Source organism: Buteo buteo, chromosome 3, assembly GCF_964188355.1.
Source record: "Buteo buteo chromosome 3, bButBut1.hap1.1, whole genome shotgun sequence".
Taxonomy (NCBI): Eukaryota; Metazoa; Chordata; class Aves; order Accipitriformes; family Accipitridae; genus Buteo; species Buteo buteo.
The window spans coordinates 52,555,125-52,566,660 of NC_134173.1; the positions used below are offsets into that span (position 1 = coordinate 52,555,125).

The 11,536-nt window shown below is 42.4% G+C and overlaps 1 protein-coding gene across 1 annotated transcript; it reads right to left on the minus strand.

Moving 5' to 3' along the window:
• Positions 1-521: 521 nt before the first annotated feature.
• On the minus strand, positions 522-9,180 carry GEM (GTP binding protein overexpressed in skeletal muscle). Its single transcript, XM_075023604.1, has 5 exons — positions 8,956-9,180; positions 6,856-7,198; positions 3,702-3,778; positions 3,016-3,220; positions 522-1,737 (listed from the first exon to the last, which is right to left on the minus strand). The coding sequence occupies exons 2-5, from the start codon at positions 7,187-7,189 to the stop codon at positions 1,460-1,462; spliced, it is 894 nt and encodes a 297-aa protein (XP_074879705.1). The 5' UTR covers positions 7,190-7,198; positions 8,956-9,180; the 3' UTR covers positions 522-1,459.
• Between the last annotated feature and the right edge of the window lie 2,356 nt (positions 9,181-11,536).

An 11,536-nucleotide genomic window follows, 5' to 3' on the forward strand; every position in this document is an offset into this window, starting at 1 on the left:
GGCTTTTTTGAGCCATCTGCAGGCAAAATGTAATGACTGTACCTCTACCTTGAACGCTGCGGTGTGCCTACAAAAACCAGCATAGTCAGGAGGAAAATAACACAATTATGCCCAACAGTAATTAAGGATTAGGGCACACCATGCCAGCTAGTTACTTTCTGTCCCTGAATGTAGCATTTCACTTCTTCTCATCTCCAGAATTGGGGTAAGGGTATTCATCTACATTTCTAAAGTGTTTTCAGGCTTAGGGCCAAATACGGGCCAAACACCTTTTTTAAGAATGATTTATTTTTATCTCTATCACCACAACCACATTTGCACATGAGGGATACCATGCACTCATAGCTCTGGGGCTGTGGGTAATTCTTGCTTTGTGATTCTAGCTTGCTAAGTAGCCTGTGTCCAGAGATGTAAGGAATCCTCACTGTACTTGCCATATAGCAATCTTGCCCAGCATTCAAAATATTTTCTCAACTTGAAAAAATTCTTAGGGATTTCCCACTGAGGCTCAAAAGCAGTCATATATTTTATTTATTTTATTACAAGGCATGTAAGTAAAAACTTGCATATCTGAAAAAAGATATTAGATAGAAAACAGTAATAAAATTAATATTATTCTTTTAAGAAACTTGGTAATAAATACATTTCCCCTCAACATTAAAATGCTTGTAATTTTGCACAACAATAAATACAGCGTAGCTCTGGCATAGAGAAAGGCCAAGGCTGGATACAAGAAGTCCATGTGGTTTCTTAAAAAAGCTTAGGTGATTTATAAAGGTTTGGCATCCTGCACGTGATGCACTTTGATACAACTTGCACTTTAATTTTAATTTTACTATGATTTTTAAACAGTCCCATAATATGAAAATGAGAGGAAAATTTGTTTGATTATAGGATTTTTCCTTTAAATATTTTCAAAGTAAGAGATGTGTAAACTCATTAAAACCAATCCTTGAAATAAAAAAAAAAAAAAAGTGTCTTGGTGGCTATTCTACAAAAATGCAGATTTTTCAGCTGTGGGTGCTCAAGCCTGACCAGCCAACTGGCAAAGGACCAATCCCCAGTCAATTCATCAATTCTTTACACAGTTTTAAAAAAGAAATAATAATAACAAGGATAAAGAGTAAAGACTGTAGTATTCACTTCCCAAGTCATGGCGGTTCGAGGTTCTTACACTATTATCCAAAGGTGAGAGGAGAAACAACAGGTATATTCCAGAACACTTCCCAGAATAACTTTGGGTCATTCTGGTCTATACTTCTCTTCTAAAACTACCAACAAAAAAAGAGAGATATTTCCATGCACTGTGCTGTTCTCATGCCAGCACGTATCATCACAATCACAACTGTGAACCTAAGTCACTTTGATAGCCCAATCTAATATAGATTGATTGATTGTCCCACGACATAGTTAGATAATGTCCACAAAATGCCACAAGCTCTGGCAGAGTCCAGCGTTCTTAAAGTACCGATAGGTCATGGCAAGACTTGGACTTGAGTTTGAAGGCCATGTTCTTGTTGTTCTTGGCAACTATTTTGCCCCAAAAGCGCCTGGCTTTCTTTGGGATGCTCTCTCTCCGTTTCTGGTACGCCAACCGCTTCTCATTCTTTTCCTTGCTGTCCCTCCGGAGCCGGACTTGCCGCACGATGCCTTCAAACAGCTCTTTCACGTTGTGCTGCACGGCTGCCGAGGTCTCGATGAACTTGCAGTCAAACACGACAGCGCAGGCTCGTCCCTCTGCAAAATTGTAAGGTGGAGATGTCACGAGGTGTAGTGAGCAGGGGGAAGGCAAAGCAGAGGCAGGCTGCCACGTGCAGGGAGCCAGTGCCACCGGGGGAATTCCTCAAGCCTAATATAGGTACGGGTAAGCCTTTAATCACTTGATGCTTTATTTAAATAAAGGCAGAACCATGCCTATGGCTTCAGAGGTATAGCTGCAGTCATAGTTCTTCATTACGTGAGCCTAAGCTAAACCTCACAGCTGTCTTTCACACACAAGCCAATTTATTCTGTCTTCTGGCTTAGTGTGAACTCATCACCAGGATGACTAAAGTGACCTGAATACACCTGCCATCTTTCAAAAGATTTTTCAAGTGGGGCAGAGAGGAATGAGGTGGCAAATAGGCATTCCTGGTCTCCTGATGAGGTACCTCAGTGCAAACACCTCACTTGGGGCAACTGTGACAGAAGCCAGAGGAACTGTGCACATCCCCAGTGAAAAAAAGTCTAGATCAATTGGGAAATAGAAGAGGAACAGCTGCAGAGAGAAGAAAATGTTGAGCAGAGGAACCCATGTTTCTGATGGGCCAAGATGAATGCCTTGCTGTGGGTTATGTTGTGTCACCTAAGCTTCACTGAAGTCTCTCCAAGAAGAGATTTTACTGACTGCAGACCTTGAGAACCAGCAGCAGCTTTCCCAGCAGTCTCTTCATTCCTATTTATGGGCTTAGTGGTTATTCATTTGTGTGCAGCAGAGGGAGGGCTGTTTCAGCATCCCAAAGCAAGGCAAGCAAGGAGACCTCTCCTGAAAGGCTGCATGGTCCCTGCCCAGACTAGCAAAACGAAGGGTGAGAGGGAATTTTAATTCATCAGGGAGGACAGAGAGCTGGTTATAAAAAAGAGATAATCTTTGGCAGCAGAATAAAGGGGGCTAAACTCATTATACATAAACATGTATTGGAAATCCAAAGGGTTTCCAGCTACCAGAGAAATCACACACTGCACTGGTCTTACACTAGGAGCTGGCAGGGAAGAAATTCAAGCTGCTTTTATGATGGCACTTAATAAATTTAGGAAAGGGATTATCTGACATGTAACAGTATTACCAAGGGAGGCTTAAGGACCTGGCAGACCCCTCCCAGTCCTCTGCCCTCTGTTCCAATCCTCTGTTGTTTTACTGCTCTTTTATTGCCCAGTCCTGGTTACAGCCTACTCCCTCAGCCAGAGCTCTGCATTTCATTCAATGCAGATGACTCCTAATGTTTACATGGTTTTTATCCTCATCATTTTCCTTACCTGCCACTGAAACTTCGCGGCACCTGACAAGGTCACTTTTGTTGCCAACCAAAATAATAGGGATGTCTTCTTTCTGGCGTGCCCTGCGGAGCTGTATTCTGAGTTCGGAGGCCTTCTCAAAGCTTGCTCGGTCTGTGATGGAGTAGACAATCAAGTATGCATCTCCCACTTGCATGCAGTGGTCTCGAATCCATTCTCCCTCACGCTGTGCAAATTAAACGGTCAGACATTGTTATGCCCAGAGCAGATTTTACTTTGAAAGTATAACATTAAAGAATCCAAATACATTCCTGCTGTAACTGTAATGGGTACAGTTTGAATCACAGTTATACTAAAAGTAATTCCAATGCAGTGATGGTATGAATACTTCACCACAAAGGAGGGCAAAACTTGCCCCAAATAATTCATTGTGCTGGCTCTAGACTGGAATGAACATGGTCTGGAAAATGGCTTGAATGTTTTGTTTTATCATTAAAAAAATAAAGAAGGCTTGCTCTTCTCAGACTCACACTACAGAGCTCTTAGGCATGCTTGGCTTGGTGTGGGGGTGGGGTTAAAACTGTATTTTCCCTGATGCTGAAGTATGGAAAACACCTACTTTCTTCCCAAAAGGTACCTACTTTTGATATGAGCAGTCACTCATATGCACTTTTCTTTTGTCATTTGACTAGAACAAATAAAAGTACCTTATTATCCCACATGTCGAGCAGTATAATGGTTGCACTTTCCCCATCCACCATCAGGGTTCTTTCATATGTGTCTTCTGGAAAGAAAAGTAGAAATGTTGTGGATATATTATTTTGTAGCATCATGTACCTTACAAAAAAACAAGTAGTTGAGTATGTATAATTTGTTCACAGTTCAAGTTATTGAGCCAAATTTTATGCTGGCTCACATTCAGTTCTTTCCTCATTTTCATCAGCACTGAACCTGCCCTCTGTTCATTACTGGTTGTCCTACTTTCCATCATATATGAAGGAGGCTGAAAGATCAGGAAACGAAATTTTCATTATTTTGGCTGATACCCTCTTTATCTTATGTGGGAGAGAGAAAATAGAACCAGTGGAAGAAATAACCAAAGGCTGAACATTTGCCCCATGGGAGCAGCAGAGTCCAGCGAGGCTGAGTAATGGAAAATATTTGCTTTCGCTTTAGCAGGGACAGTTTACGGGTGAACAGTCACTGCTGCTGAGAGCAATCAACCAACAGCCTACCAAGCAATGAGGATGGGATTTTGTGAGACAAGAGCTGTTGAGTTTTAGAGAGGCTGAGACTTCTGCTGTGTCCTAGTTCTGTCCCATTTCATGGTTTCCCACATTACCTTTGATGTCAAAAAGCAAAGGAATCAACAAACCACAGAAGTTCAGTTATTTTGTACAGTGGCCACAAAAATTCATACCTAGATTATAAATGCCACGTGACAAAGTTCTGCTTAGATCTGGGGGGGGGGGCTGTTCCTACTCATAATTTCAGTCAACCCTTGCTGTGAAATCTCAGTCTAGCTTCTGCTGCAAATACTAATCTTCCTTCTTTCCCCCAAACCTGGGGACATTTGGACAAGCAATACAGGGTTTGGGCCCCTCTCTAGTCTTGTGTTGCTGGTGACTGAAAAATGCCAGGCTTTGGGCTTCTGAGCAAACCAGCAAACCACCCCTCTCACTGCAGTGTTTAAGGGGTCTATCCCCACCACTCTTGTAGATAGGACTGTGTCTTAACCCTTGCCTCAGAGAACTTCTGCTGGGCATTAATTGAATTAACTTTCCCCTAAATTGTAACAGAGCCTTTCCTCAAAGCCAGGAATCTACATCCATGCAAAAGAATGAGCCAAAAATATTAGACATTTAAAATAAAATCAAAAAGAGCCCAGGCTTGACGCAGCTTAAAATGGCAAGATTAAAAAGACAGAGCTAATCAATAGCAGCAGTTTCCCTTGCAGGCCCAATAGAATGACATTTGTGTTCATGAGTTAGCTTAATCTTACAGTCAGTAGCAAAGCCGGTCTATAAAAGCAGTTAGATTCCCTCTGTGAGTTGGCTATCCTGAAGCCATCCTCTCTTGTAATAAAATTTCCAGTTTGCAAGCTAAAGTTTGGAGAATAGTTTCTTCAACTGACTGAGCATCTGTGTGGGAACAAGCTCCATATATATCAGAGGGCAACATTCAGATGACTCCTTCTCCACTCTTACACATGGAGAGGCTAAAAATATGTAATCACACTCCTTGAAAACATTATGCCCAAATGGTCATATTCAGCACTGGTTTGCACCTTGGTCAGTCCTAAGGAACTTCCACAGGTTATAAAACACACTGGAAGTGGGCAATTAGTTCATGTTATGCTTATTTTGAAGCTGACACTAAAAAAGGAGAGATAAAACAACAGCAAGTTTTCCAATACCTCAGCAGACCTGGCCTTGAAAATCTGTCACTGCTCACTCCCAGCTCTATTGCTGGGAGTGCAAAGGAAAGAGGAAACCATATGGATTCGCACGGAAAAGAAAACTGTCTGACAGGGCTGTGCAAAGCAAATCAGCTGCATTTTCTGACTCCTTGCCCAAGGGTCCTACTCCAGTTCACTTGTGTAGCACTAGGAAAACTTTTATCAGAGATAGTCCAGGCTGAGGAGCTGGTGGGATTATGGGAAAAGTCAGTTGTAGAAGCTGAAGACAAAGCACACCTGAATAACTGAGTTGGAGTGACTGCACCATGGGGAACTTCAATTTCCCTAAGGGCACAAAGATCTGTGCCCCCAGTCTGTGACAGCAAGCAAGGAAAATATGGGTCTGACCTTCCTGATTCTGGGCTGTATTAAATCCTGGGCAAAAACCTCTCTTAACTGGAGAGCTAAAGGCACAAAAAGCTGTCCTGCCTGTGCCTCACTGAAAGTCCTGTATACTGACAAGCAAAACCAGCCAGCAACCTGCATGTCCTCTGAAGGTAACAGCGTCTGGGTCCTTAGAGCCACAGCAGATTTCTGTTGCAGCACAAACCTTCCACATCAAAATCTTGCATACAATATAGCTCAGGACTTTGTGCCACGGCTTCACCTTCTGCGTGATCTGATCTTTGGTATTAAAGAACACTTTGCAATCCTAAACAAAGCAGAGGAGGATAGCAAGGGGGAAGCATCAAAGAAAATCTGACAGCTTGTGCCTTTTTTCCCTGTTTGGGCAATAGGAATTTTCCTACACTGCTGAAGGACCTTTATCTGTTCTTCCCCTGGGGGAACCCATGCTGTGCAAGTAAAATGAAATGAGGAGGAGACATATTTTACTCAAACTCCATACAGCCTATGCTGAGGTAATGAGTTTATACAGAAAGGCTGAGATGACTTCTAATGGCAAATATTTTGGAGGTGACTGAAGGACTCAGCAGTGGTTTTTCCTTTTTTCTTTATATATTATAGCTAAATATTTCATTTTCGTAGACCATGAGGACCTTCAGTCATTTTCTCTCCCCCACAGAAATCTGGAGCCAGCCCTGTGGAGCCAGTGGTGACACAAATGTTGGACCAGCATGAAAGCTGAACCAGCCATTTTTGTAGCATCATCACAGGCAGGAATGAGGCAGTTTCCAACAGGTATTTTGGAATGAAATAGCACAGGAATCTGAATTGTTCTTTTTCAGAGGTTTTCAATCATCGTTGGTGAGTATCTTACTCATCTTATTTTGCTTTCTTGTTTTCTTAAGAGTGATACATGAGTTGAATCAGTTTTGATGACCAGATCCAAATGTTTGTTACCTCAATTTTTGTTTAAATGGCCTCTCTGTTTTTCTGTGCCAATTACTACTAGCAGAGCTGATTGCAAGCAAGCACAAACATGCCATGACATAACAACCTACCTCCCAGCACCTCACAGTCGCTGTCGATGCTGTCATGCACCCCCGCAAAGATGTTGGCTAGCGAGGACTTGCCTACGCCATGCTCCCCGATCAGCACCACCCGGTAGCAATTGCTGCCGGACTCAGAGGAGATGACAGAGTCAGACGACTCTGAGGACCAGCTCTTTCTGTAATATTCATCAGGACTGATGGTGTATCGCTTCTGCGGGTGGTACTCGTTGGAGTCTTTCTGGATCAGCAGATTCCTTCCGTCAGCAGGGATGCTCCATCGCTGCTGCTGCTGCTGCAGGCTGTTGTTGTGGGTGCGACGCATGGTAACGTTGTTGAGGGTCATTTTTCACCCCTAGTGAGACACAGGAAAATCACAAGCTTTACCCACAAAACATCTAGAAATGCATTAACACTCTCTTATTAACTTCAAGACAGCACGTCCTGCTCTTCTACAGGGATCTAGTATACAACCAAAGAAAAATGAGACTTTCTGCACTCTTTCATAGTTGGTGGTACACAAAGAAATATTTCTAGTTAGTGAGTCAGAGGCTTTTTCCTAGGGATAATACCACCCTCACGTGCTAAATCCTATCTTTGTTTAGCCTTTACAAGCTCATGGCTGTGCTAGGTGCAGCCCAGCCCCGGAGAGAGTGAGGCATTGCTGTGTCCCAGGAGGAGAAGGAAGGGGCAGCGTTCACCAGAGCTGTCCTACATGGACTCTGCGTCCCTGCTGAGAGGCAGCCTGTGGTACAGGCAGTGCCTACAGGTACTGCTCCCCATCTTTTGTGCTTAACTGGGGGCAGGCAGAGGCACTGGTCCCAGTTGCCTCCAACTCCCAATGCAGCTGAGTATACAGTATCTTTCACGTTGTCTCAGTTAAGAGCTGAAACTTTTTGGAAAGCAATAAGGCATCACTCACTGCACCCTTAGACAACCCTGATATGAGAAGAGAGCCATGCAAGCAAGTCTTGCCATGATGGGATGAATTTGGGTCTCGTCTACGGCTGGGTAAACAAAGAATGACTCTGCTTCAGACAACGGCTTTTTTGCTGGCAAGAGGGAGGACACAGTCAAGTCCAACAGCTTTTCTGAGGAGGTACCGGTTCTAGCTGCTACAGGAGGCAGCACTGGGAGAAAAATCTCTGAAATGTACAGATATTAAATCAACAACTCTATTTACTGTACATTCAGCTAGATAGGATCACTCATCTAAGCATGGGTCTCAATTACATTTTACCCCACAAACACTATTTTGCCTTGCTTGGAGGCAGAGGACACTGATGTCATTCTCACGGGCCAACAGCTACCATTTTTAGGAAAGTTACTTTGATGCATTCCAGTTCCCAAAGTGACAGTTACTTAGACATTTTGCTTTTTACCATATACCTGATGTATCTCAGCTCTCTTCTCTATATTAGTAAATAGTATCAGCAAATTGGCCCTAAAATGCATCCAACCACTTTCAAACCTGAATAATAGGTGGTGAACAAAGAAAAGTACAGCAAAGCATTGAAATAACACATACAAATCACTATTCCTTTTCACACAAAACTGTCTGACAACTTCTGGGAATAAATGCACAGAAGGACAAACATACAGAAAAACACACTCCATCTGAACTTATTAACACATATGCAATATTTTCTGTGATGTGCAGTACTTAGGGGCAAAATGAGATTGTTAGCACGGTCCCAGTCACAGCAACTTTCTCAGCAAGAAATATAGCTAAACTAGAAATCACACACCAAGCAAAAGCTGCTTCACAAACAAAATGAAATATTTACTGCGGTTGAATTTTAAAATGCATTTTTTCCTTGTGGTTTCCCGGCTGAAAAGACCAGATGAGAAAAGCCAGCTCCAATTCAGTCATACAACAGAGCCTAGCTCACAACCTGCAATAAACAGTCACTCACTAAACGGTCACAAACATGAACATTTTACGATTTCGCCCCTAACAAATTATCATCCTTCATTAAACAAAGCCAAATAAGTCCCTATCACACACTGCGTTCCAAGTTCAAACTGGTTTTGATAGCCCGGACTGCATTGAGCTGTCTGGGTCTCTAGCATCGACAGTAAAAGACTGTGTCCGAGCCAACGCTGCCTTACTTCTGCCAGGCTCCTCCAGGCAGCCGGGTCCTTCGCTCACACTGCCCTTCTCTCTCGGTGGGCTGCGGTACGCTGAGCTGCTCTGCTGGAGTAAATCCTCTCCTGCTCTGGGGCTGCCTCTTTAATTCTTTCTCAGGAAACCTGGTTTATATTAAGCCCATCTGATCAGAGACAGGGCTTTTCCGTGACGTGGTTGGCCTTTCCATACAACAGCCAGCCCCCAGCTGGGAGGAAGGAGACATGCAGAAGAGCAAAAACTTGCAAACAATCTCAAAAGACTTACTCAAAATCATATGATTGTCTTAATATTGCCAGTAAAATAAACACATTTGGTTCTTGCATGATGAAAACAGGAAAGTGGAAAAAAACCAAAATAATACATGCCACTTCGCCTTGCTCAGTTTTTCATTCAAACGTTATCAAAATTAATGATGTTTAAAAAATGACATAAGTTTCATTAATGCATAAAATGCTGTAAATGTATTATGTTCTCTGTCTGCAAAATACACTTAACCCCCTGCTGGCCAAAAGGTTTCTTTGGAAAAAAAATCTGAATGTTACTTTGGAATTATCTTAAAAGTAGGAATATTATTCTGGTTTTTTTGTTGTTTTGTTTTGTTGTTTTTTAAAAAAGCTCTAATGTATACAATCCTATATTTCTCTGTCAGCCTCCAAGTGACTGCACCCAGTTTCCTGAACTGCATAATCAGCTCTCACTTCTGCTGCAACACTTTACTAGCAAGGGCTTGAAAAAACATCCAACTATAAATTCAGTGTTCCTCCAGCTGAATGGCGGCAAAGATGCATCAGAACACACAAAGTCTGCACAAAGTTGGAGTAGCACAGTGCTGATGTTGTCCACAGGAAAGATGAATATATAGTGTACATGCCACAAACCCAGGGTCTGCTCCTTAAATTTTTATAATCTCATAGTTTATTGACAGAAGAAATTTTGCCAGAAGGAAAAAAAAATTCCAAACCTGTAATGTGTGCCACCAGATGACACTTCTAACAACATATGCAAAATACTTCTTGATTAACAAATGAAGAGCAACAAAGTTCCACAGAACTACTCGATAGGGGTACCGCAACTTATATAAAAGTATATGGAAACTCTATAGTCAGCTCTCAGTTATCCAGAGTCTGATTAACTATGACGAGCTCAAAACCAAGCTCCTACAGCTTTCCTTTGTATTTAAAATCTCCTACTCTATCAGCCCCTGAATCTAATAGGTGAGTAATTCTTATCCCGCATGTAGGAAGTCTGAACAACTTTGTTTCTGAGCAGGGGAAAGAATGTTTTTTTCAGGACCCCATTCTTCTCATCCTTCTTGCTACAGGCAAGCAAGCCTTAATTGACAACGTACCTTTATTAAAGGGAGTAGCAATATGCAGAAAGGAACATCTCTTGCTATGATTGCAGCCTAGCACTTATTTCACATTCATCTGCTGCAAAATTGGTGGGTTTTCCCCTGAAAAAGCAGACCTTTACAAACTTATTCAACTGCATTGTTTGCTTTGTTTTTCCTTTGCTTTATTGCATTCCTGTGTCTTTCATGAAGATTTTCAGGGACCTCCTGAGCCCATTCTCAAGTTTGAAAAGCCAGGAATTTTTCCCAAAGTAATATGCACTCATTAATGTATATGGAAATTATTCAGATCTACCAAGGGGACAATTGAACAAAAATATGTCCCGATGTCCTTCACCTGTGTTTCAGTGCTTGGCAGCAGCTGAACTGGCCCCAAGTCCTGCATCTCCACCTCACCTGTCCCTTACACGTCAGGTTCTGGGTCTCTGCTGCTGAGTGCAATCCCAAAGAGCATGAAGTACCACATCTCTCTGCATAGGATGTACAGAGTACTTTTTAATACTTACTGCACAAAATGCAGCAACGTCTCTGTCGGGGAAGGTTTATGGCATGGCCAGTGATTTGCAGAAAGACTTTTGCTGTCAGCATACCCAACTGACTTGCTCATTTTTTTTGAAACGTGCTGGAAATCAGGAAGGTGAGTGGGTGGTTGCAGTACTGTGCTCTGCACCTCGGATTCACTTAGCTCTCTTTAAGTTGTCGGTAATTTGTCACGGTGAGTAAAAGAGCAAAACCTGTCCACCACAGGACTGGAGAGATTTATGGCCAGATTGATCTCAGAAGAACTGTAGGTTCTAACGTCTTGCCCAAATGTTTAACATATATCATAGTAGAAAGCTCAGACAGCAGAAATAAACCAAAGTCAGAAAAGCCTTTGTGTTTAGTTATGGTTAGTGTTAGATTAGGAATTGCTAGACATCATCTTCCATATCCTCTTCACAAAATTCAAGGCAGACAAAGAAAACACAGCTCTCCAGTGACCACACAATATCTCTCTTCTATAAAGCCATCCATAAGAGTTGTCCCAACTATGACATGAAGCGCTTGCACTTCGGAAACTTGCACATGTGTTTTCTTTTATACTGCCTCTTCTGAGCCTATTCGGGTTTTCCAACTGGACAATTAACTCTCCAGGTCCCATTCTGTATTACTGTCTGCCTCCGCATGATGAAGAGATCTTGTTCCTCAGGGAATGCCATCAGCACTCATGA

What these genes read in the sequence shown, in the direction of transcription:
- GEM (XM_075023604.1), bottom strand. Translation starts at nt 7,189, where the DNA reads ATGACCCTCAACAACGTTACCATGCGTCGCACCCACAACAACAGCCTG. An exon ending in TCGACATGTGGGATAATAAG is followed by an intron (nt 3,221 to 3,701) that starts GTACTTTTATTT and finishes TAATTTGCACAG; the next exon opens with CGTGAGGGAGAATGGATTCG. An exon ending in CCGCGAAGTTTCAGTGGCAG is followed by an intron (nt 1,738 to 3,015) that starts GTAAGGAAAATG and finishes ACAATTTTGCAG; the next exon opens with AGGGACGAGCCTGCGCTGTC.